Source organism: Castor canadensis, chromosome 8, assembly GCF_047511655.1.
Source record: "Castor canadensis chromosome 8, mCasCan1.hap1v2, whole genome shotgun sequence".
Lineage (NCBI taxonomy): Eukaryota > Metazoa > Chordata > Mammalia > Rodentia > Castoridae > Castor > Castor canadensis.
The window spans coordinates 147,885,959-147,911,340 of NC_133393.1; the positions used below are offsets into that span (position 1 = coordinate 147,885,959).

General features: G+C 56.8%; 2 protein-coding genes across 6 annotated transcripts; both read right to left on the reverse strand.

Moving 5' to 3' along the window:
• Positions 1–3,997: 3,997 nt before the first annotated feature.
• LOC109698253 (complement C1q tumor necrosis factor-related protein 6) lies at positions 3,998–17,515 on the reverse strand. 5 transcript variants are annotated; one of them, XM_074084431.1, is made up of 6 exons: positions 14,266–17,515; positions 13,154–13,230; positions 11,221–12,580; positions 10,986–11,064; positions 8,543–8,801; positions 3,998–6,220 (listed from the first exon to the last, which is right to left on the reverse strand). In XM_074084431.1, exons 4-6 carry the CDS (start codon positions 11,031–11,033, stop codon positions 5,673–5,675), a joined length of 855 nt encoding a protein of 284 aa, XP_073940532.1. In that variant the 5' UTR covers positions 11,034–11,064; positions 11,221–12,580; positions 13,154–13,230; positions 14,266–17,515; the 3' UTR covers positions 3,998–5,672. The 5 variants fall into 5 exon arrangements, with proteins under 5 accessions (XP_073940532.1, XP_073940531.1, XP_073940530.1 ...); XM_074084430.1 differs by lacking the exon at positions 14,266–17,515 and adding an exon at positions 13,979–14,189; XM_074084429.1 differs by lacking the exon at positions 14,266–17,515 and having other exon boundaries at positions 11,221–11,329; positions 12,471–14,189.
• On the reverse strand, positions 17,511–25,021 carry Sstr3 (somatostatin receptor 3). The gene is made up of 2 exons (XM_074084428.1): positions 24,372–25,021; positions 17,511–20,583 (listed from the first exon to the last, which is right to left on the reverse strand). Exon 2 carries the CDS (start codon positions 20,545–20,547, stop codon positions 19,258–19,260), a length of 1,290 nt encoding a protein of 429 aa, XP_073940529.1. The 5' UTR covers positions 20,548–20,583; positions 24,372–25,021; the 3' UTR covers positions 17,511–19,257.
• Positions 25,022–25,382: the final 361 nt, after the last annotated feature.

The window sequence follows — 25,382 nt, forward strand, 5'->3', positions numbered from 1 at the left end:
TGCCTTGTCACAGGATAGAGTTTGAGGAGGGGTCACATCCTCCAGCCATCCTCTGAGAATGGGACGCCCTCTCACTGATCTATAACTCCTCCAACACCGCCCACTAGAAAAGACCCAGCGACTCAGGTCCCACCTAACCTGCTCCTTCCTCCCTTGGGGTCCTTCATCCAGTTCCCAGGAATAGCTGCACAGCTCCCTCCCTCCTGGCTCAACCCAGGCTGCCAGCTCAGTCCTCAGAACCACCTGCTCCTGACCACACCCCTCCATGCTGGCTCCTCCCACTCTTCCTCCACAGCACCCCCTGCTTTGAAGGCTGCTGTGAACCCAGGCAGTGCCTCCAGTCACTGCCCTAACTGTGCAGCTGGGGACAGGTGGGAGACAGGTGATATTGCTAATGCTGACTACTCACAGATTCTCCCAGGCTCTCTTAGGGAGACTGATCTCATTTGGGGTCCAGTTCAGCCCCTTGGGGCTCTAGGGCAGATCTTGCCCTTTTCTTCCCAGAGGTTGGGTTAGGGACAGTCACATGACCAGTTCTGGCCAGTGAGAAGTGAGGAGAGGCTGCTGGACAAAATTATCTGCCTCTTCTTTCATGGCCTTTGTCATGCTGGGATGTGACATCTGAAACCAGAACAGCAATCTGTGGCTGCAGGAAACTAGCCTAAGGACAAAGGTGTCATGCTAAGCACACATGGGACGACCCTGGATTCTCAGTGAGGTCCTATCGTGTGACAGGGTTATTTTCTTTTTTGCTGTTTTGTGCCGGGCATGTGTTCCTTGCACCCTAAAGCACACCAACAAATACAAATGGGTGTGTAGCCAAAAGCATAGGGGGGTGGGATTCCAAAAGCCCATCCCAAAGCTCAGAGACAGGATGCATCAAGCCGCCCACAGGGCCCCCCCACTCCAGTGAGCTCAAGATGCCCCCGGGAGGGGAGAGGGACAGAGGGATGTATGCGTGTGGCAGTGCTGCCCAAAGTGATCCTGAACCCTCTGAGCCAGCCTGAGTCTGGTCAGAGAGCTGCAGAGAAGACCCTCCACAGGTTTGGGGCATCTGAGATTCAGAGGGGTCAATTCTCTCTTACTGGGCAGATTCCCCAGGGAAGTGACTGAGACCCCAGGGAAGAAATGGCCACATGGTGCATCCAGGCAGACAGGGCCAGGCTCTGACAGCCCTCCAGGGACACAGGTGTGTGTATGGGGGACCTGGGCACCCCAAGAGGGATGAGGACCAAGAGGCTGTGTGGGGCTGAGCAGAGTTCCACAGGAATCTGAGCCACTGGAGCACATGGCATGTGGACACCAAGTACTGCATGCTGCATGGGCGAGCACAGCAGATGACAGTGGACCCTGGGTACCAAGTGGCCTCTTCTGCAGCCTGGGAGGGGCACTCAGATACAGCCACAGAGAAATGGGGGGAGAAGAGCCCCAGCTGGACAAAATCACATTTCTTCCATCAGCACAAGCGCCTAACAGAAATGAAATTTAATGTGTGTCTGAGTGTGTGACATTAACTCATTCTCTCAGAAATGACTAGCACTCAGCCACTGAAGGTCAGCCACCCACAGGGACATGGGGTGGACACCTGCTCCACTTCATCCTGCTGCTGACCTGCGGAGGGTCACCTGTATCATCCACGTGTCTGGTCCTCCAGTGACTATTGTCCTGACCCCCTCCTTCCTGCCACCCTGGTCCTGGCTCCATCCTCCTGGGCTCAGAAGCCAGCTGCCCTCAAGCCACGTGGCTCAGCCCAGCAAACTCTTGACTCTTGTACTGGAAATCGCTCCTTCCTCTTTGGCTTCCACTGCCGCTGCAGGCTCCCGCTCCCCCTGCTCAGCCCCATTCTTAATGTTCTCCACATCTGTTTCTGTTCCTGGCCAGTCCTGCCTATGTGTCTCCCCATCCTGCAGATGCACACGTGGCTGCATATGGCTGCGGTGAGGGGCCTGCTGGGTGGAGTTGGGCAGGAGGAGAGGGGAGGGCTTCAGGACTTCCTCCCCTGCCAAGCACTTCTTGCTGCCCACCACTCCGTCCCCAGAGCTCAGCAAAATCATTCATCAAACAAGCAAGTGCCCCTCAGGCATCAACATCTGTCTGGCCCACTAATGCACAGAAACACACTCCATCCTTCATTACAGCCAAACCAAGGTTCACACTGAGGGAGTGGCCAGCCCAGGTCAGACTCTAGGGAACACAAATGGTGTGCTCAGAGCTGGGCACGAGCTAGAGAAGCCAGAGTCTGGCTGCAGAGTCCACGCATTCTAGAGCAGGAACTCTCACAGCTACTCTGAAACTTCTCTAGCCCCCATCACCTGCACTTTGTATTTTCTGGGACAATCAGCACTAATTTCATTTTCTGCCCCAAAGGCTCTGATTTGGGGTTCCAAAAATATAGTCACTCGTACAGTGTTCCTCAATGGATAAAAGTCCTCATGGGATAAGAGGGACGGGCTTTTGAATTTGATATGGGGATTTGCAAAGGCCAAATCACCCAGCAACCTTCAGTCCTCCAGCCAAACAAGTGACTCTCCCTAGCAGAGCCAGTATGGTAGGCCACCTCAAACACCCAGGCCTATCCCCTCCCAATGACGGAGAAAAATCTTGCAGGAATAGAGAGCCGGCTGGTCCCCACACTCAGCTGCCCTCCTCTCTCCCCTCTGCTACCAAATCTCACCTCCCCAGATGGTAACATTCTCTCTCTCTTTCTCTCTCTCTCCAAAAATGAACCTAACACATTTCTCTCCACTGCCTAGAGCACAGACTGCCGCAGTATGTCACCTCCACTTTCCCTGGCTCCTTGCCAGAACCCCACATGCTTGCCTGTCAGAAGAACCTGCATCACTCAGCTCCTACACCCACCAGGGCTAAGCTACCAAGTGGGGAACTAGGGCCCAGCACAAAAACTGGCCCCAACATCCCACAGGCACCTCTGAAACTTGGCTGGAAGGAGGAAGAATATGCAGTGGTCAGACAGGACAGGGTGGGTGCGGGGATCCTGGTCTCGGTGCCCTAAACTAACATGGTCTGGAAATTTCTGTAACTTTGACTTCGGGCACAGGTGATTGGCAAGAAGTTCCAAGAGCTTTGCTGCCGTGCAGATCAGCCAGCCAGCCTACTGCTAATCCCAGGACAAGGGCTCCTGGTGGCCCTAGTGGCCTTCTCTACCAGGGCTAGCCAAAGCATGCTGTGAGATCACCCCCCTGGTGGCCTCTGAGAGTAGAGTGTCTTGGGAGCTTGCTGCGGATCATGAAGGGATGGGCAGGAGGCCCAGATGGGCTCCAAAGAAACAGAGACTGTCTACTGCAGCTGGGCCAGGCTGAGTCCTGGGGGCAGATGGTGGGCTCCTTTCAGCATGCTTCTGCCGCATGGCACAATGGTGACACCACAGGGCAAGAAGCCTCCATGCAGCACTGAGGGGAATGGATGCAGTTCACTGTGACTGAAGGTGAGTGGCCGCCATGGTGGTTGAGATGATCATTCCTGTCCAACACCTTCTGTAACACACAGGGCGTGTTTTCCTGTGGCTGTCTTGTAAATATTCAACACAGAACACAGACAGAGGCCCCAGCAAGGGACTGTGGTTTGTGTGGCACTTTTGAGTGGCTGGCTAGAACATGAACCCCTTGATTGGTCCCGGGTGAGCTGACGCATTGTGCGTCCAGCGCAGGAAGACACATGACAGGTGCTCAACAGATCCTGGCTCAAAGATGGATGTGGCACCTGCTAGGCAATCTCCCTCTAATCCTGGGGTCATTTATCATCGTCCCATGTTATAGACGAGGAAACTGAGGCCCAGGGACTTAGGTGGGCCCAATAACTCCAGAGCACCAGCTGCATGTGTAAACAGGGGCTGGTTTCTTTGTGGGCAGAAGAGCACAGAGTGAAGGCCTAGGCTATGCCCAGTCTCTCTGGAGCCTTGGATCCAGCCCCAGCAAGACCAGGGGCAGCTGCTCTCCAAGGTGGGCCAAGGATGCAGGACAGAAAGAACAAGCCAGAATTGCCAAGAGGACACAGCATCCTTTAATTGCATGGACAAGCAGGGCAGGGTGCAGTCAGGCTGAGGGTGGTTCTATAGCACCGGACTTCATGGCACATGGCATGCCCTGCTCACATCACCCGGCCATATTGACTGGCTCCCTTGACTGTGAGCACCAGAGACTACTCCCAGCACCACCTCTGCCTGAGTCTGCATAAGCACCAATAGGCAAGAGGCTGCCTCCCTCTGGGGAGGTGGGGCCATCTGGGGTGGGGGAAGAGGGCTGAGGGGCTGCCAGGCCACAAGCCCTGGGGAAGGGAGGACAGGGCCTGATGCCCCTGCTTCCCCTTGGTCTCTCCCAGGGGCTGTCTTGGCAGCATAGCTCAGAGGAAGCCCTAGATAACCTGAATGTAGCCTGCTTCAGTCCCCAGACCTGCTGAGGGCTCTGAAGCCTGTGCCTCCATCCTGGCCTACTGCCCGCAGCTTTTACAAGGGCAGCCTAGGCCAGAGAGGCCGTGCAGCGGGAGCTACCTCCCAGGCCTTAGCACCTTCAGCCTGGCAAGTCAGGCTGGCGAGAGGGGCCAGAAGGGCCCAAGAGCACCTGGGGACAGATCAACATCTAATAGTGGCTGGAAGTCCTGGGGAATAGGCTCAGACCCTTTAAGCAAGATGAGCCCTGGAGAGGCAGGGAGAGGTGCAGGAAGAGGGGCAGGAGTCCTGAGGGTCACCTTATCAGCTGCGTGGGGGACTGAGAGTCTGGGCTCCACCAAAGGTCCCTTTGTCCCCAAGTGCCCCCAAAGTCTTGGGTCCTCTCCTCACAGGACCCTTGACCTGGCCAAGGCCCCTCTAGGATTTGTTTAATGATGGGCAAGAGTGGGAGGGTAGAGAATGGGAAGGGAGCACCAACTGCCACCTCAGAGACCCTGCGTCACCCAGGAGCAACGGGGAAGGAGGGACCCCCCAGGGCCTGAACACCCAGAACACAGACCTGAGTGAGGAGTGTCTGTGCCTTCTGTGGTTAACCTCAAGTCTTTTGCGTGCCCACTGGCGCCTGCCTCATCTCTACCCAGGCTGGACTAGACACCTGCCAAGGGTGGGCTGCCAAGGGTGGGCACAGGGCCTGTGTCTGATTCACCTCAGCTTTCCTAGGCCCTAGCACCAAGTGGACACTCAGTGTTTGATGAATGAATAGATGAACAGTGGCTGTAGTGGGGGTGAAGAGGAGAGAGCTCAAGAAAACAAAGGAGGGGGTTCCTAGAGTGAAAAGAGAATCTGAGGATGTTGGGAAAATCCCAGAATACGTGATAGATTCCAGGATGTTCCAGAATATTAGGAAAGTTCTAGAACCTGATTACTCAAATGCGCTCCCTAGAGCAGCAGCGTCTGCATCGCCCAGGAACCTGTTAGGAACCAGAACCCTGGGCCACTCCAGCTTGCGACTGCACCTTAACAAGGTCCCAGGCTGAACAGGCTCCTTCGGGTGTGAGAGGCGCGGGGCTAGAGGCTGGGGACATTCTAGAATATTCAGGTCAGAAAGACTGGGGCGGGGTGGGGGGCAGAAATGGACTGGAAGGGACGATTAGGAATGAAGAGGGGCTCCCCACTCCCCAGAGGAGGCAACCCAGCCCCGTGGGTGGACAGGACCTGCCCACGGCCACCAGCACCCGAGCTGCCCTGCTGGGTGACCAGGGGCTGCTCAGTCGTCCTCTGGCTTGATGAGGTGGCCGCTGAAGGTGATGTAGGTGTCCACGTCGTCGCTGTACACGGCATTCTCCCGCTCGCGCCTGAACAGCCGGACCCAGACGCGGTGGCCGGGCGCCAGGGCCAGCATCACACTCTGACTCTGCATGATGCTGCGGCCACTGGGCTGGGCGTACAGGATGACGGCCGCCTCGTCGTTGTGCACCACGTGCACGTAGGTCTCCTTGAAGTTCCAGCTGTGCACGTTGAGGCTGAAGAAGTACAGGCCACGCAGAGGGGCGACAAAGTGACCAGCAGCCATATCAAAGTGCCCGTCCGGGTTCACGAAGACCGTGTCGAAGATGAGCGGCTGGAAGTCCTCGCTGCTGTGCAGCGCCGTCTTGCGGCCCACAGAGAAGGCCGAGAAGCGTGTCTGGCACGGGCCACCGGGGCTGCCCGCCTGCCCCTTGGCGCCCTTGGTGCCCTGAGGGCCACGGTCTCCTCGGGGACCCTCCTTGCCCGGCTTCCCTGGTATACCCAGTGGGCCTCGGTCCCCCTTGTCACCTGTGGGGACGTGAAGGGGAGAAGATAGACACCTGAGGCCCAGAGGAGTTGGCATTTATTGAGCACCTACTGCATGCCAGACATCACTTCCCCAAATGTCCCTCAGCAGAAGAGACCAGGACCATCTTCAGGACTCAAAATGTGGCGTGTCCCCAGCCCAGCCTGCTTCCTCTGAACCCAACAGGGAGGATGTGACCAAAGTCTCTGGGGGGCCAGGCCCTATATAGGCACAGCAGGATGCATTTTGCCCATCTGACCCAAGAACGAACCAAGAAAACCACCTTTGCCCACCCGAAGGGGCAGGTCTGGGTCAGGAGCCAGCTGGGTCAGGCCAGCCAGGTGGTGGTGTCACTGTTCCCACAGGACCTGGGTTTTTTGTGGCTAGGGTCTTGGTTTTCTGGTGGTGCCTTGAGGTCAGTGCCTACCACACAGATGTGTCTGTGAGTCTGCCACACAAGGTACAGAGGAAGGCACCTGACAGACCCCGTGAGGAGGCGGTATCACCTGCCCCACATAGTCAGACACATCGCTATCTGCCTGGGTCTGGCAGCCTCTAACTTAGTCATACCTCTCAGCCCTTGCTCCAGGCTAACTTTGAACATAGCCAAGCAGGTGACCTCCTATGTCCAGAAGGACCTGACCCCATGAATTTCCCTGCTGCTGAGCCACTGTCTGCAGCCACCCTGTGGAGTGAGCTAGAAGCCCTGTCCTTCCCCGGGTCTCTTTGACCTTGGCAGGGGAGGGACAGGATGGGGGTGCAGAACCTGAAAGGAGAAGTCTGGAGAGAAGAGGAAGGCAGATCCACAGCTCTGCTGAGGCCTGGTTACAGCCTCCTCCTCACAGAACAGTCCGCGTGTAGTACACTTCACAGTTTGCAAAGTACCTGCTCTGTCCAGCCCAAGGGAGGTCTGAAGAGTGGCCACGAGGAGGGGCTACCCTTCTTCTACACTCAATGTCAACAGTAACCCTGGGGTGGGGGGAGGGGATGCCAGGGAGACCAGGCGTTGAGGTGCCCGTCATCACTGTACACTGTGTTCTCACCTCATCTTCGTCTTGGCCGCCAGGCACCAGGGCCAGCACCATGCTATGGTGCTGGGCTGCAGGAACAGGATGGCGCCCACCTCCCGTCGTACACCACGTGGGGCCTGGAGCCCAGTACTCTTTTTCAAAATTTCATTTTACTTTCTTTTTGTTCTGGTAGTACTAGGGTTTGAACTCCGAACCTGATGCTTGCTAGGCAGGCACTCTTCCACTTGAGCCACTCACCCCCCAGCCCTAAAGAGCTGAGGACTCTTGATGCTACCCAGCGGCCTCCAGACACAGCAGTGCAGCTGGGCTGGGGACAGTGGCATGAGGCCTGGGGACAATAGCTGGGAGGAAGGCCATCAGCATCCAGGTCCCTCCTCCTCTGCAGCTGCTAAGCAGGCCTCTTGAAGCTGAGCTGAGGTGGTGGGTGGCATAAGGGGGCAGGAAGGAAGGCCTCACCCAGGCATTCGGAATGGGGAGGGGTCACAGAGGCCAGACCACCACTAAGGGAGTGCCCTGTGGAGACCTCAGGGAAAAATCCTGCTCTGTTCTTGACAGCTATGTAGCCTCAGGAGAACTCCTCCCCCTTTGAAGACTCAGTTTCCCCACCTTCAAAGTGGGAGGGATGTTAAAGTACAGAGCTCCTGGGGTTGTGGAGAGCAAGGAGAGAGGCCAAGGATGTCAAGGGCCTGAACACAGCGGCTGCCATTCCACCCTAGTAGTAGCAGTGGTTCCCATCAAGTTACTCTTGCCTGACGCCCCTAGAGCCACCCCTGCCCAGGGCTTCTGGCTTCTGTCTCTGTCCCCTGCTGTCTGCTCTGCCCGTGACCTCATAAGGATCCACGTGAAACCTAAGTCCCATCAGGTCCCTGTTTTGCTCAACTAGAAGAGAAGCCCAGTCCAGGTGATGACGGTCTTCCCTGCTCCCTTAACAGTCCTGCCTGGGGCTTCGGACCTGCTCGGCCCCCACCTGGAAGGCTCGCACGCTGTGAGAGCAGCCTGTGCCCCATACGGCACTCCCAACACCTGCACCCTTCTTTAGCTCGGTCTGCTCATTGCTCGTGCTCCGCCTCTACCCTGGAGTGGGAGGTCCAGGGTAGGAGGCTTGTCTGGTGACTGATGGCTCATTCATGCTCCATCCTCAGTGCTCAGGGCGGTCCTGGCGCACCCTGGGCACTTGACAAACGTGAGTAGAATAAAGAGGCCAGGCTTCTCCTTGTCCTGGCTTCTCCTGCTCCACCTCCTTCCCTGTCCAGCTCCAGCCCCACCCAGCCACCAGTCACGTGGGGGACTCACCCTTCAGGATGGTGATGTTGATGTATGGCCTGACCTCAGGCAGGACATAGGGGAGGCCAGACAGGGAGGCTGGGAACACATCTGCAGCATCAGCAGGGGTGAGGGAGTCCTCGGGGTCACAGCACCATCGGCAGCCTCCAGGGAGGTTGGAGGCCACAGCTTCCCCAGAAGTGGGCTCCTCGGTGGGGACCCCAAATACCATGAGAGGGAGGAGGAGCACTGCCCAGTGGAGACCCAAGGTGGCTGTCCCCATGGTGACCTAGAGTGAGGAAGGAGGGACAGAAGCTCCGTGTGCCAAAACCTGGATGGACACTGCCTCCCACAGTAAGTGCAGTCCCAACCTGACTCAGGGAGCAGGGTTGGATTCCACAGAGCAGACAAGCTTGAGGCCACATGGGGAATAAGACCAAGGATAGGTGGCAGGGCTGGGCCTGGACACTGAGTCTCTCGGCACATATCCACTGTGGCTTCTGCCACATGGAGCCTGAGAAGCCCCTCTGGAGAGAGGCACAGAGAGCAGACGAGGGTCCTGGAGGGCTTTTGCTGGGCTGGTGAGGACAATGCCCCAGTGTGACAAAGGAGACTATGAAGGTGTCTCTCGCCCCCCCCCCATGGGCCGGTCTGTCTGTCATGTCTCCCACACCTCTAAGGAGCACCTGCCATTGGCAGTCAGAGGAAGCGAGTGGGTACTTGGGATCGAGGCACTAGATTCTGCAGATTTACAGCCTGGAGAGGGTATGGAGGCTGAGCGCCTGCTAGGGCTCATGACCCCCGTGGTTGGGAAGTGATGCCATGAGACAGAATGCAAGGGGCCATACATTGGTGACAATATTATCACATCCTTGAGAAGTTGGGAGATGTGACCAGAGGTCATGTCTTTACAGTGACTTTATGCAGAAGAAGGCATCCGGCTGGGTGGACAAGAAGCCCCCTATGGAGGAACATGACCTGAGGGTGTGTAGGTTGGCAAGGGCTAGTGTCAGCCCATCTCACCCAGTGGCCGCTTTGTGCACTCAACAACCCAACACAGCCCAACCGTATCCAAAAGCCCTCCAGGGTCAACTGTTAATCATTGGAAAGTAATCGTGTCAATCATCATATACCTGCCAATCAGCTGGCAAGGTGGTAAATTGGAAGGAAGAGGCGGGACTAGAAGGTCTGGAAATTCAAAAGACTGTGAAGATCTCTTTGTCCTGCATGCCAAGGCAGGAAGTAGCCTGGACATCAGCAAAGGTGACAGGGTTGGGGGGCCGGAAGCGTGCTCAAGCCTTTGAGGTGGTGGCAGCAGCCTGGGGGCCAAGTGCTACAGAGTTATCACAGGATCAGAAACTCCGCTTTTGAAACCAGACTGGTTTTTACACTTCTGGTGTTTCTTTGTTTATTTCCTTTTTGTTCTCCTTTAACATTTAGTTCAATTCAAAAATATTTTTCTGTGGTTAATACAGATAGAGAATGTAAAATGATTACTTTCCAAAATGCCACCTAGCTGAGCTGGCACCGAGGTAAGGCTAGGTTTTAAAAGGAACAGCTGGTTGTGATGGCTTCCCTGTAATCCTAGACAGAGGCAGAGGGGAGGCAGGAGGATCATGGGTTCAGGGCCAGCCTGGGCTACATAACAAGACCCTTACTCGAAAAACAACAAACAGAAAAAGGACAGAAGCCTATCTCCTCCCCCTGCCCTGGCCACTCTCACCCCCCCCCAGGATGGGGGAGCATCTCCACAGCCACCCTCTTCCTGGAGGTGACCCTGCCCAAAATCCTCTCTGCCTACCTGTGGGGCTTCCTGGTTCTGCTCCACAAGCAATTCAGACCCTTAGAGATCAACAGACAGACAGACACACATAGACAAGACTGCAGTCCTCACCTTTTACTTGTGAGCTACAGATCTGAGCAAAACCCCCTTCTTTTTCCTTGTCATAGATGTGACTGATCCTGTGCGAAAAGCTGAGGCTTTGGAGTCAGAACTGAGAGTAATTTACAAGCTTTGTGACCTACAGCTGGTGGCTTAACCTCTCTGGGCTTCCTGCTCCTTGACACAAGATGACAATAGCTCCATCCTGCCAGGTTGCCTGGGAGGATCCCAGACAGGAAAAGTGCCTTTGCCCAGCGTGCTCTTCCTTATGCCTGTGCAGGCCAGAAGGTGGGAGCTTCTCCCAGAGGACTGGCACTGCATGGGGACATTTCTGTTTCCCACTGGTCTAGCTAATGAAAATCTGATGGGAGTCAGAAACTCAGAGACACAGATCAGGCTTGCGGGCAGGAAGCAGGAAGCAGGCTGCCTGGCTCACTGAAGCCATAATAATCACAGCTGGGATCACTGACTTGGGTTGGGGGAAGGGTGCCAACAGACACCAAGTGTGGAGGACCATGCCATCCAGCTAACTCTTCGGGCCCTGCCACCTCTCCTGGGGAGCTGAGTTCTGTTAGGAGGAAGCAGCATGACCTTTGTCATCCAGGTGGTCTGGGCCGGGCTGAGTGGTTGAGTGTCCATGCATTGGAGGGCACAGGGCACAAGCCAGAAACTGTGGAGAGCAGCCAGAGAACAGGACGGGGGTCAGAGGGAGCTGACAGGGCCCGCTGAGGTGTGTCCAGAAAAGATGAGGGAGGAGAGGAATCCCAGGCTCTGACCCCAGCCCCCTTAGCCTGGAGCAGAAGCTGAGGGGTCTCCCACCACTCACCCTGTCCTGCAGACTTGCACAGTGGCTCACGGACCCTGGGCCTCTGAGCAGCCTCCGGCTCCTTGGCCCATGTCTGCAGTAACTTGCTGGCCCGGACCCCCAGGCTGAGCTGCGCCAGGAGGGAGGAGGGATGGAGGAGGGCGGGCTGAGGGACGCTGAGCTGGCTTCCCATTTCCCTCCTCCTGCTCCCTCCCTCCAGGGCTCACAGAGATAAAGGGAGCTGGGGTTTCCTCATTTAACTCTTTGGTGATCCAGTGGGGTCCTGTTGATTCAAAGTCTTGGAATTCTGAGCAAGAAGGGGTCTGAGGCCCCTTGAGATACGTGGACAGGGAAACTGAGATGGGGGGCAGGAGCCCCTAGGTTTCCCAGAAAGGGAGGCAGCACTGGAAACTCCCCCCAGCTCTTCCCAGCAGGAGCCCCAGAGCCATCTCAAGAGAGTAGTACAGGCCAGAGGGGCGGGTGTGAGGGCACAGGCTCCATTCCTGGCCCTGCCACCCATTAACCCAACTTGGCTAGGCACTGCCTCTCAAACTCCAAGTGGCTTAGGATTCAGTCCCCAACCCATCTGTGCCAGGAACGGGACAGCTCTGTCCAGGCTGGCACAGTGAATGAGCAGCATAACCTCCTCAGGTCAGGGTGAGAGGCAATCAGGTCACTCCCAGGCCCCAGCTACACCAGAGTCGTCCTCTGCACAGAACTCTGCCATTAGCAATTCAGCCTGTGGTCTCCTGGAGGCAGTGCCTCTTAGAAATGACCTCCAAGTTCACTGAGAGCAGACTGTGTGCTCTAGGTCCAGGCAGGGTCTCGCCTTGATTTCTTTCTGCACAGACTAGCCCTTGCTTTCTGGGACCAGAGACCCTGTGTACAGACAGCCTGAAATGTCCCTTACCCTCTACCACTGTCCCATTCCACATTTACTGAGTTCCTGCTGGGGCCAGGCCTGGTCTCTCTGGAGCCTTTGGGGTTTTTTGGGTTTTTTTGAAATAGGGTTTCCCTGTGTAGTCTAGACTGGCCTCCTGAGTGCTGGGATTACAGGCCTGCACCATCACGCCATTATTTTGCCTATTCCTGCACCAGTTAGGAGACAGGAAGCTAGTCAGGCAGTGAAGGGACTTGCCCAAAGTCATGCAGTAAGTGGGAAGGAACTCATATCCTGCAGAATGGCAGCACTCTCCAGCCCACCAAAGTTCCCACAATGCATGCTAGGGCAGGGGAGGCCCAGGGGTGTGGAGAACAGAGGACAGACTTACATCTTGGGCTGTGCACACTAGACTCATCCCCACTCACAGCCACACACAGCATGGATAGAACAGCCTGCAGGCTCTCTGTGCTTGACCAGGGCTGTCTCTGGGCCTATTTCCTGTTGTTTGGGGACCATCAGTCAGCAGAATGGCAGGCCTGGAAAGATCCTTAAAGATGATCTAATCCCATTCCTTAATCTGACCAGCAGGGACACTGTGGCCAAGGGAAATCGACTTTGGCGCGAGGTTACAGAGCAGACTGGAGTCCGAGCTGGGAAGAAGTCAGACTCTCCTGAATTCTGGCCTTGCACTGAACCCCACCCTCCCAAGGAGACTTGGAGCCCCAAGGTCTATTCAGGGGTGGGAGGGTGTGACCCAAAGGAAAGGAGACTGAGGGACTGTGACCACTATCAGGCCCAAATGGCACATCCCTGTCCAAGTAAAATTCCCAAGGTACAGAGCCAAGGCTGCAGGGGCGGGAGCCAAGAGAAGCCACACACACCCTTCATGCAGCCACCCAGAGAAAGGGCTGAGTCAGCACTAGGGGCCATGCCAGCTGGGCTCTGCAGTCTCAGCCCCAGCAGGGTTAGAAAGCCTGAAACTGAGGAAAGGTGATGGAAAAGATGGGTGGGAAACAAGCTGGGAACCCAGCCAGGGACCCTCTACGGGGCCAGCCTACTTATCCACTCAACTGCAGAGGAGGTGAAGTCTGCGGCCTGGAACTTGCCAGTCTCCAGGGCTCCTGTGGTTCTCCCTAAGTCCAGAGCAGCTGGCAAGGGCAGAGCAGACAAGAACTCAGGAATACTATACTGCAATGCTTTTCCTCCTACTGTCTTCACCAGGCCTAAAAATTCCTCAATTTGGGTGTCACCCCTGTCTCCCAGTCATGAGGATGACCTCAGCTGGTCAGGTAGCTTGGAGACAGAGCTCTATTCTTGGGGTAAACTAGACACTTCCTTGCTGTGTGACCCTGGGCAAGTTTCCTTGCCTCTCTGGGCCAGATGGACATGAGGAAGCCAAAAAGAGCTGGTGAATGGAGTGCCCCGTTCAAGCCAGCAACAGTGCCTCTCTCTGTAAGGGGTGCCCACTCTCCTCAGCACACACCAGGATGGGAGCCCAGGATGGCCTCAACAGCCTGTGGTAAGCCCCAGCAGCCCCAATGCCTAACTCTTGTCACCAAGGCCAGAATCCCACGGGTGAGCCTGTTTCCCCAGCTACCCCCATCCTTTCCTGGCTCCCAGAAGACAGAACTTCAGGATCACTCCAGAAGTCAGCCATGTAAATTGTGAACCGCAAATCACAGACCTAAGTTCAGGGCAGTAGCCAAGTTAAAAACTTAACAAAGGTGAACGCCAGCGCCACCTGCTGGGGACAGCCAGTATGCCCGGCGCTCACCAGCCCCGGGCACCCATAGACACCACCACCACCACCACCACCACCCAGCCCCATCCCGTCTGGGGAGCTAAGGGGGCAAGGGACACAAGCCGGGAGGCTGGTTGGGGCGCCCATTCACTCACTTCTTCCTCCGATTCCTGCACTCTGCAAGAGGGAAGGGTCCCTCCCCCAAGAATCCCTTCCCCTGCACCCTCCAGCGGGGACAGCTCCAGTCCAGGCCCTACCGAGTCCCCCCACCCCACAGGCGGGCTGAGTGGCCCTGGCTGAACTTCATCGGCAGGAAAAAGGCTGCTGCTGCTACTTGTACTCTCGGCCCCCACCCAAACGGGACCATCCCCCCCACCACCACCACCAAAAAAAAAAAACCGCGAGCTGAAGACGTGACTCTGCTCGAGCCTCCGGGGCCTACACCCACGAAATCCAGAGCCGGCAGGCAGGGAGGAACGCCACCGCGCGGAACCAAGGTCTTGGCCAGTGTAGAGCCAAGCAGATCCGAGTAAGTCCGAGCTTGGCCGAGCAGAGCCGATCCTGGCCGAATACAGACGTGTAGAGCCGAGTCCGGCCGAGCCTAAAGGAATAGAGCCGAGCCTGGGCAAGTGGGGAGGCGAGTGTGGCCGAATAGAATCGAATCTGGCCGAGCCCTAGCGGAGCTGCGAGGCTGCGGGGCCTGAGGTCCCGCGGCGCCCCCTGCCGGACTCAGATCTGCCCTGGCTGGGAGTCCTCGCGCCCCCAAATTCCTTAAATCTTGTGAGATTGGGATTTGGAGTTCATTTTATGGATGAGGAAACTGAGGCTCCGTGAGGTTTCGAGGCTGGCTCAAAGACACTCAAGAGTTAGGAAGTGGTAAAGCTGGGGTTCGCCTGATTGTGAAGTCAAGGGAGAGTTGGTCCTTTTCCCCATGATAGAGGCCATTTATTTATTACAGCCAGAGCGGGCAGAGCCCTCCCTTCTGGTGACCAGGCAGAAGCGGCTTGAGCTCAATGACCACGCGGTCTTACAGATGGAGGATCAGCCGACTGGGGGCTTCTGACCCAGTGTAGTAGGGGTGAGCAGTTCCCCTGAGCAAATTGTGACACATTTCCTGGCCACCAAAACAGAAAGCAGAGCTGAGAGGCATCCCTCTGTCGCTCCCCCGCAGAGCTCTGGTACACTCCACCTCCTATCCCAGGCCTCAGTTTCCCTACCTGGAACAAGATGGTAGCAGAGGACATGGGCTGGTGGGGAATGAGCCAGATAGCTGGGACCATGGAGGACACGAGTGACCCAGCACTTTCTTTGAGCCAATGAGACAGTGCAGGTGGTGCTGCACACTCAGCATTCACATACCCACCCCTACACACACCCTGCTTTGGCTGTGCCAAGGCTGCAGGGCTTGCTAGAGGATGGCTGGGCTGCTGAGAAGCAACCAAATCCCTGTGCCACCTGGGTGCCCTCTGCCTGTGGGGTCTTCCTCAGGTTGTCTGTCACCAGAGCCACCAGGTAGCTGACACCAATGGTCAAAGAGTTGTCCCAAACCCCAGAATCACTGTCCCACTATCATAATTTGTAAAAACCGTGAAGCCAAGCATGATGGTTCATGCTTGTAATCCCACTACTTGGGAGGTGGAGGCGGGAGGATTGTGAGTTCGAGGCCAGCGTGGGCTACAGTGAGTCCCTGTGTCCCTGTCAACAATCCCTCCCCTTCCTTCCCCCACCAAAAAAAAAAAAACTATGGACACTGGCCTGGAGCTGGGCAAACAGTGTTCTTGCATCTGCTCCTGGAACTGTGGCCCTGGATGTGTCTCCTTCCCATCCCAGGAAGCCAACCTTCGAGCTGCTGTCAAGACCCAGAAGGTGGGTCTTGTCCACATGCCTACCCTGTGGACACTGAGTGGACTCTGACGGCTCCTGGGGGCCTTCCACCCACCCACAGATGGAGCCTTGCTTCTCCAAAGCACTTCCCATGCTTCTGTAACCCTTGCACAGTACCTGTGGGTGCCAAGCACTGTTCTAAACTGTTTACAAATATTAATTCACTTAAACCTCTGAACAACAGGGACTTTTGCTCTTCTCATCTCAGAGAGGAGGAAACAGGCACAAAGAGGCAAATCAACTGACTCAAACAGCTAGCGAATGGATGAGCTGATACTAAAACTCAGGCAGTCCTGGAGTCTGGGTGCTACACACTGGCTCTTAGTTCTGCTGTCCCTTCCTTGCTCCTAGAAGCCAGGCCTTGTCCTCTGCCCTCAGTCTTTGCAGTTGGCAGCCACCCATAAGCACTTGCTGAATGAAGGAATGAACTGGTTGATCCACCAGGTCTTCCAGGGACCCATGAGAAAAGGGGCCACTAACACTGTGTGGCAGGCAGAGAATGGTATCCTTTTGCCAGGGCTGCCTTGACAAAGTGTCACTGCTGGAGGGCTTAAACATCAGAAGTTTATTTATCGTGTCACAGTTGTGGAGGCTGGAGGTCAAGGCCTAGGGTCACCAGGGTTGTGAGGGATGTGTTGCAGACCCCTCTTCTGAGTGGGGGAGGCTGGAGGCTTGGAAGCATCACTCTGATCCTTACCCTCGTGTTCATGTGACGTTGTCCTGTGCCTGTCTGCATACAAATGTCTTTTTCATAGGACACCAGTCTTATTGGATTAGAGGTCTACTCCACCCTGCTCTGGGATTACCTCCTCTCAACCACTGACATCTGCAATGACCCTCTTTCCACATAAAGTCACATTCTTAGATACCAGAGACTAGAACTTCGATATATGAATTTGGGAGGCAGGAACTAGCATCCCAGGAGGTCCTGAATGTCTCAGCCTCCGCCCCTGAATTGGGCCTCACCTCTGTCTTTCTCCCCTTCACTGATTATGTGCCTGCCCCTCTGCCTGGCCCATTTGCACTACTCCTTCCCCACTGAGCCCAAAGCATAGTGATTACCGAGTGACTGTATGAGTGTCAAGAGACAGAAACAGTGTGCATTTGCCTCCCCTATTGCCTGGCCCAGTGTCAGGGCTTGGCATACAGTTGGTGCTCAGAAAAGCCTTTAACTAGATAAACTATATCCAGAGGGGCGAAGGAAATGCCCCAGAGCACACGGTACTCTACAGTAGAGTAAAGCCAATCAGCTTTCTTCTATGAGATTTGGTGAAGATATGAGCCCCGGGCCTTAAGTGTATCTTCCGTGTCCCCTGAAGGACCTGAACTCCACAGAAGAGGCCAGAGTGCACGACAACCACACATGCTACCATCTAGACACACAGTGTATAGCAGAGGAAATGGCCCAGGTCACAGCCATTGTCCTATGTCACCATCTTTATTGACAAGAGCTAGGGGCAGAGGCAGCAAAGGATGTCCCAACCAGCCTGCTGTTTCTCCTTGCAAAACTGCTCACCTGCCCAAGGATCGGGAGGGCAGGGCTGGCCTGGGAAGGCTGCAAGGTTAGGGGGTCCCTTCTCCCTCCAACCTTCAGAACCTCCTGGGGAAACCCCAGATCAAGCCCCAGGGCTGGGCCTCCACCCAAGGTCTGGTTTTGTGAACTTCCTCCCTCTTTGAGGAACTTGAGCTCCCTCGGCCCTGCCTCCCTGACTCTTGGCCTCAGAGACCCTCCCTGCTCCTGATTCCTCATGACCTGTAGTGTCCTTACCCCAAGAGCCAACACAGAGAGGCCACTTGGTGGGGGTGGGGGTGGGGGTGGGGGGGCGCTTGATGGGGGAGAGAAAGGGGAAAGCCTCCACTTTGTAACCCACCCCCTCCCCCAGCAAATGAAGCGAGTTGGCAGCTTACCCAGCATGACCCATTTCTCTACCCAAATCTGAGCAAGCAGACGAGCTGGGGGAGCTGGGGGACCACCTCCATAATATGACGAGAACACTGAAACTCAGAGAGCAAGGCTAGCAGGGGCCTGAGGTGAGCTGAGGAGCCAGGTCTCCAAACTTTGGCTCTTGTGCTTTTCCTGAGACCCCTGCCCGTTGCAGGGTAGAGTGGGAGGATTTAGCCAGAAGTACCACCTTCCCCAGGGCCAGCCTTGCTGGGGCACCAAGGATCATCTCTGGAAGGGAGTCCCAGGCTGGGAAGCAGCTCCTCCTCCTGTAGTCCCTCAGGTCAGCTTCCCTGGCCTTCTAACCTGTGGCCCAGGACATACAGAGGAAGTGGGGGTGGCCCCTCTCCAGGTGCTCACCCTCCTAGTGTCTGTGTGGACCCAGCTCCACTCCCAGGGCCTCAGTCAAGACCAGAGCCCCCTCACCAGCACCCGGGCCTTCAAGGGGCGGGGCCTGTGCCTTTCAGAGCATTGCTTTCTCCTGATTGGTCCTTTCCTCCAGATTGGCCAGGTTGGCCATTGGCCAACCCAGTTGCATGAGTGATGTAATTGATATCAGTCCTGAGGGCCAAGGATAGCTCAAGGTCAAACATCACAACACAGAGCTGTCCTTCTCCCTTCCCTTCCTTTCTCCTTCTTCCTCCTCCTCTGCTGTCTTCCCTCTGCCTGGTGTTCCCCCCCACCTCACAGGCTGTTTTGAAACTGCCTTCCTGCTCCAGCCCTTGTGAGTTGCCTCCCTGCCTTGGACAGAAAGGAGACTGTGGAACTCTAGAGGACCTGAAGAGAGCTGCCTTGGGGACAGGGTGGCTGACCTCAACAGGGGCCAAACTAGGCCATGGGTGGCTTAAGCTTCTGCAATTTTGGGTTCTTCACTAAGAAAAGGAATACAAAATTAAAAGTACAAAATTAGATGTAGGGCCTCAGAAGAGCCCAAACAGCAAGAGACTCTGAAGCTAGACAATTCGCTTCCTGGAAAATTCACCTCTCCTAGTGTCCAGGAGCAGGGGAGGCCAGCACTGGCCATCTGGACCCAAAGGTCTGGAGGTCACTGGGCTGTGTAGCAGGTGATGCCAGAGGCCTGGGAAGAGCAGAGCTGGCCAAGACCACACAGCAGGGTGGGAAGGGCTGACCTGGCGCCTGAGCAGTCTCACCCCTCCCCAGCAAGTCAGACTTTCTGGGGCTCTGGTCATAGCCCCAGCTTTCCTGCATCTCTGACTCTGAACCCAGGAAGTCCAAGCCTTGGTTTGTCGCTGTGAGGGCCGAGATGAAGACTGGTCTCCCAAGACCTCTACTTCTGAGGGAGGGGCAAGTCTGCCCCGTCCTCTTAACCTGGGCCCTGCTCAGAAAGGTCAGTCCAGCAGCAAGACCCTCCACTCGTCTTTTCTGACAGAGCTCATCCAAGCTGATTACACCTATCACTGAGGCACAGGGAAGAAATCAACGCTCAGAGAGGGCAAGTGACCTGCCTGAGGTCTCACAGCAAATCCTAGCACAATGGGATCAGAGCCTCCAAACACCCCATCTTGGGCCTCTGACACCTCAGGCACGGAGCCCTAGGCATACCCCAGCCTCTGCCCTTCTCCAGGTCACAGGGCCTTCCACAGGTCCCTACAGATAGCTGGTGTGTGGGGTGCTGGGTTTCTCACCAGCTGAAGGCTCCTGGGGTAGAAACTGCTGCTCCTTGCCAGCCACTGCACTGGGTGGCTGCTCCTGCCCACTGGCACCAGGCTGTGCAACCTGGCTGACCCTGCCATTCATCTCCTTCCCTCTCCTCTCCTTGTCCTCCTCCCCACCCTCCTCTTCATCCTCCTCGTCCTCCTCCTCCTCTGTCTTCTCCGGAGGCCCCACGGCGGGCTCCTGGCTGTGCACACGGCGGGATGGGCGCAGCAGGACCCTGCGGAAGCCCTGCTTGAAGCGGTAGGAGAGGAAGCCATAAAGGATAGGGTTAGCGCAGCTGTTGGCGTAGGGCAACGCCACCACCAGGAAGTACAGCCCGAAGAAGGCCGGCTCCTCAGGCAGCGAGCACACCACGTTGACAATGTTGAGCACGTAGAAAGGCATCCAGCAGAGGACAAAAAGCGCCACCACGGCCACCACCATGCGGGTGACCCTGCGCTCGGAGCGCCGCCGCCGCTGGCACACGGGCGCCTGTACCCACTGGCACACAGGTGCCCGCACCCGGCGCGCGGCCGAGCGCACCTTCACCACGATGAGCAGGTAGCAGAGGCAGATGACCAGCAGTGGCCCAAAGAAGCCCAGTGCGGCCGTGTAGATGATGAAGCCAGCTCGCCAGGCCGCCGCCGGCTCTGGCCACTGCATGTGGCAGGTGCTCATGCCCCGGGGCACACCTGAGAAGACCACCACGGGCAGCACCACCACGGCCGAGGCCACCCACACGGCCGCACTGACCAGGCGGGCCACCGGGGCCGTGCGCCAGCGAGCCGAGCGCGTGGGATGCACCACCGCCAGGTAGCGGTCCACGCTCATGACCGTGAGGCAGAAGATGCTGGTGAACTGGTTGATGCCATCCACAGCCATGACCAGGCGGCACATGAGGGAGCCAAAGGGCCAGTAGGACAGGGCATTCTGGGCAGCCAGGAAGGGCAGCCCCAGCATGAAGAGCTCATCGGCCAATGCCAGGTTGAGGATGTAGACGCTGGTGACCGATGGGCTGGCCGTGTGCCGCAGGACCACGTAGATGACCAGTGAGTTGCCCAGCAGGCCTACCACACACACCACCAGGTAGACCAGCGGGATCAGAATGCTGCTGATGGCGAGCCCTCCCGGGCTTAGGCCCACAGACGTGTTTCCCAGGGTGGCATCCAGGGACCAGGCAGAGGAGGCATTCCAGGGTTCCAAGGTGGTAGACACTGATGAGGGATAGTCAGGGGTGTCCATGGCCAAGGGGGAGTTGGTCAGCACTCAGCTACTGGCCTGAAGGAGGGAGGATACAGCTCAGTCATGCCAGAGGACGGCTTTCTCTGTGCCACCCCTCCCCCATCACCTTGACCTTGAAGACCTACTGCATGCCAGCTCAGAGCTTCCCGAACCATCTCCTGCACTCTGCACGGCCCAGCCAGGTGATGTGGTGCTGGCCCCATTTCTCAAAAGAGAAACTGAGTCTTAGGGACTCGGGTAACATGAGTGATCTTTATCACCTAGTCATAATTGTTTCACAATAAATAATACTTGCCTTTTCTGCATACATCACACCACTGAGGGGGCCTGGATAAGTGGATAACGCTCCTCACCCCCAGGTCTCAGCCCAAACACTTGAAAAACACTGCTTCCTTCTATTATTGTAGCAGTGGGATGTATTTTTTTGGCAGTGCTGGTGTTTGAACTCAGGGCCTCATGCTTACTGGCAGGTGCTCTACCACTTGAGCCACTCTGCCAGCCCCAAACACTACTTCTTATCTTAGGTCCTCAACCTAGAGCCGGGTCCCTAGGTGAACGTCAAAGGATCCACAAACCCCAAACTCCAGGCAAAAGTTTATGTGTTCAGATCTTTTTGGCAGAGCCTAGAGCTGTCACTGGATTCCCAAATTCCAAGCAGAGCAAAGAGCCATAGGTTCCAGGGTGTCTCCTTTTTGGGAGTGGGCACAGCTCCCTCAGCCTGGCCACCCCACTGAGCCCCCAATCAAAGGCCCTGCCCAGAAGGGTGGCCATGAAAGTGGGTGTGGGAGGCCTGAGCCCCTCCCCCCTGCAGGCGAAATCTCTAGTGCACACGTGCTGAGAGGACACACCAGATGGGGCTCCACGCTGAACAAGAGCACCCCAGCAGCTCTGCAGGAGCCGGTGTCCCCTTGTCGCTGCGTGCCTGGTCAGCTCTCTCTTGACACAGCTATCCTGTGTCTAAAGCAGCTGGGACTCAGCTGGGCTTCCCTAACCATGGGGACTGCCTGGCCCATTTTCTGCTGTCTCCCACCTGTCACTTCACACAAGCACATGCTCCACATCAGCATGTGAGGCACAGGATGAATCAGAGCTGCCCGGAGTGGGCACTTCTCCACACAGGGGGGACTGCAGAGCACAGCTGCAGCCCGAGGGAAGCAAGCCCCTTCAGACTGGCCACCTTGGGTCCCCTCATGGGGACTTCTGGCTCCCAGGAGGCCCAGGCCAGGTCTGGACCTCCCGCTTCTGCCCTCCCTCCAAATGATGACCCTGCCCCATTCAGGCCTTTGGCTCCTGGCTGCCTCTGACTCCCTGATGAGAGCCCTGAGGGGCAAGAATCTCTGAGCTGGCAGAGAAGTCCTCCTTTGGCGGGAGCTTGTCCCTCTCCCAGAGTGACCCTGAAGGTGGAAGGTTTCCCAGAGGGGAGGCACCCAGCTCAGAGCACACCACTGGACAGGAAGCACTCTCAGGTCTGGGTGCCAGGTGGGCGATGGCACAGGATCCCCGGGCTGCAGCTCCCCTCAGGTACCCTCCAGGCTGGCTGGGCTCCAGGCACCTTTGACGTCTTGGCAGGACTCCAGGCCTGGAGAAGCCCACAATCTGTCCTCAACCACCACACCCCATGTCCTCTTGAGAATCTGCACAGTGGGCTACAGGATCCTCTAGGATCACAGAGTGCGACAGCTGCACCTCACTGAGCTCCGACTGCTGTCAGGCTCTGAGCAAAGCCAGTTCCTGCTTCACCATACAGCACCTGGTGCTGGAGACCTTCCTGCCTGCCATCCTCGGCTACAGGTGGGAGCGAAGGGGAGGCCACAGGCTCTGGCCACTCAGCTAGGAAGGGGCACATCTGGGAGGACCTTTCATGACTCCCCGACACTCCCACCTCACAGGAGAGCAGACCCGGCCAGTCTGAAGCACTTGCCTCTGTGCCCTGCTCCCCCACTGTCCTAGTCCTATGCAGAGTTCTTCTCACTGCTCATCTTGAGCTCTTAAGGACCATGGGCCCAAACCCTTAGAGTTTCAGGGATCTAGAAATAGAATTTTAAATTCTCTGAACAGAGTTGTAGGATCTCAGAGTCCTAGATTTTAAGGCTGAGTGTCCTTGAATCAGAATTCTGGAGTTGGTCCTTAGGCCAGGAACTGTGGAAAGGAGGAGCTGGCCCGTGGAGGCGGGGTGCACCCGCGTCACCCATGCACCTTGCTCGCTGCTGTGCGTAGATTCTGTTTATAGCAGCCCCGCTGGGCAGCCAATCACAGCTGCAGGCTTCAGGAGGGAGGGGACGCCAGCACCAGGAGAAGCCAGGAACAAACCTAATTTCCAGGCTTCAGGGACAGATGCCCTGAGGGGAAGCCCTGGGGTGAGCTCTGAGGACAGCTCTCCAGCCCCCCCCCACCACACACACACACGCGCACACACACACACACACAGGTGTGCACAGCCCTGCCACACACATGCAGCAGCACAAGAGCTGGCACACGACCCTAACATATGGCCCCGCAGGAACACAGTGAGACCCTGCCCTGGGCCAGGGGATGAAACAGCTCCTCCTGGCACCTGGCCCCCTCCAAGACTCCCTTCACCCTCTCTGTCAAGTTGAACAGAAGCCAGAGTTGGAATCCACAGCTTTCCCTAAGGGTAAGCCAAACCCGCAATTTAGGTGCTGCCTTTTCTTTAGGAAGTTGGAACCCTGAACACGATCTAGTTCATCTCGTGGGGGGGACTTCCTCCCTGTCTGGTTTATCTTTGGCACAAGCTTGCCTGAAAGCCGGGGGCGGACTCCTGGGAGGACTGTTCAGGAGGGGGAAGAAGCACAGAGAGAGTAAGTAGCTGCCCCAAGACACACAGCAATAAAGGACAGCCCCTCAGTCATGCCACACACCCCAGTGACTCTCATTTGCCTGTCACCCAACCCACACCCTTCTAGTGCACTGACTTTCAGCACCTAGCATAGCACCCAGAACTCAGTAAGTACTAAGAAAACTTCAGCAAATAGAGCTCCGAGGTAATGAAGTTCCCAGGAGGGGGCCTCATGCTCACATGGAGAAGTCTTCAGGAAGCCAGGAGAAAGGCAGAGGGAAGAAGAAGTTGAGGCTCAGAGAAGTTAAGTAACTTTCACAAGGTCACTCAGCTGGTGAGTGGGAAGCCAGAATTCAAACCCAGTTCTGTCTATCAAACCACACTGGCTGCTCCAAAGGCCTCAGACTGGGAGGAATCAAAAGCCAGCAGATCAGGACATAGCAGGCCGATGGCCTCAGGCCATTTCTGCATTCTGCTCCCCTGAGACTTCCTCTACAGCGACCCAGATTACACTGGTCAGCTCTGACTGGCTCACCCACACCCAGGCTTGGGGTCAGACCCCCAGCAGCAACCCTTCTGGCTCTGGGATGGAGGTTTGGGCTCTGATACAGAGGGGTGATGCCAAATTGCTATGTGACCTTGGACAAGTCACTTCTCCTCTCTAGATAGTTTCTTCCTATCAACATGAAGACATGTATACCCATCCCCCAGGGTTACAAAGATTAAGTGGGAGTGTGCGGAATACCAGCACCCAGCACAGAGGGGGAGCTCGGGAGAACTGCCACCTGCACCCTGGGGGCCAAACAGCACAGCGCACCTGGTTTCATCCAGCTCTGACTTTCTGCTGTGCTTAGCCTCCAAGATTCTAGAATCATGGCACAAGATTTGGAGATTAATACTCCCAGCTCGGTGGCTGGAAAGCCATCCTCTGCCAGCCCCCTGGGCCCAGCCTCTCAAGTTCATCCGGGGCGGAGGAGGGGACCAGGCACCCCACCCTCCCGGGCCCTCCGGGGTCCAGGCTCCTTACCTGCCCACGGGGTGAGGCCATCCCTCCTTGCCGACAGGCATGAATGATATCATGCTGCTGCCCCTTGCCCTGCCCAGTTCCCGGGGAGCCCCAGAGCACTGGTAGCTGGGGTGCCCACCAGCACCCACTTCTCCAGCGCTTTCCGGCTTAGGCTCCCTCCTAGGCCCTCAGTGGCCACGTCTGCCCACAGAGCCTCTCCCATCTGGTCTCCAGCCCTGACTTCCCACGGGTGCCTGGTGCGTCACCCCCCATCTCCAGGACACATGGGGGGAACAGGGGTACAGATGAGGGTCTGCAGGCAGGGTGCAGGATGAAGGTGCAGGGAGAAGCTTCCCGAGATGAACGAGAGAGGAAAGGGAACAGGGGAGTGTGAGAAGCCAACAGAAAATGAGGAAGGGGGGTCGGAGGGAGAGAGAGAGAGAGAGAGAGAGAGGGAGAGGGAGAGGGAGAGGAGACAGTGAGTGGGTGGAAAGCCAGAATGAGGGGGAGTAGGGAGTAATGAGAAATGCGTGACAAGGAGAAGAAAAGGAGGAGGAAAAAGAGAGAGAAGGGACGAGAGGGAGAGAGGCAGAGAGAGGCAGGAACAGAGTGAGGAAGGAAGAAGGAGAATGAGGGGGTGGCAGGGACAGTGACAGAGAAGGATTGTGCCACAGATGGTGACATGGAGAGCCAGCAGGGGTGGGGGGGGACGGGGAGTGGAGGGGCGGGCTGGGCTGGAGGGGCGCTGGTTAGGGGAGGAGGCAGGAGGGGACAGGGAGGAAGGGGACCGACCCTGTTACCGGGGAGATTTCAGCCACCCACGCTGGCCTTGGCTTCTTCGGGGAGTTGATGAGGAGAGTGGTGCTCAGGGGACCGGAGGGGCCACCAGCCAGCAGCAGGACGCCCCCCAACCCAAGTGACACATGTCCCCCTGGACGACAGCTGTGTCCCCGATGCAAGACCAGGTGTGGGGCTGAGCAGCGCTGAGCAGGAGGAGGGAGGGCAGGACGCACTGAGCTGGGAGTCTGCAGT

What these genes read in the sequence shown, in the direction of transcription:
- LOC109698253 (XM_074084431.1), bottom strand. Translation starts at nt 11,033, where the DNA reads ATGGACACTCAACCACTCAGCCCGGCCCAGACCACCTGGATGACAAAG. An exon ending in AGACCACCTGGATGACAAAG is followed by an intron (nt 8,802 to 10,985) that starts GTCATGCTGCTT and finishes TCCTCACTCTAG; the next exon opens with GTCACCATGGGGACAGCCAC. An exon ending in CAACATCACCATCCTGAAGG is followed by an intron (nt 6,221 to 8,542) that starts GTGAGTCCCCCA and finishes ACGTCCCCACAG; the next exon opens with GTGACAAGGGGGACCGAGGC.
- Sstr3 (XM_074084428.1), bottom strand. Translation starts at nt 20,547, where the DNA reads ATGGACACCCCTGACTATCCCTCATCAGTGTCTACCACCTTGGAACCC.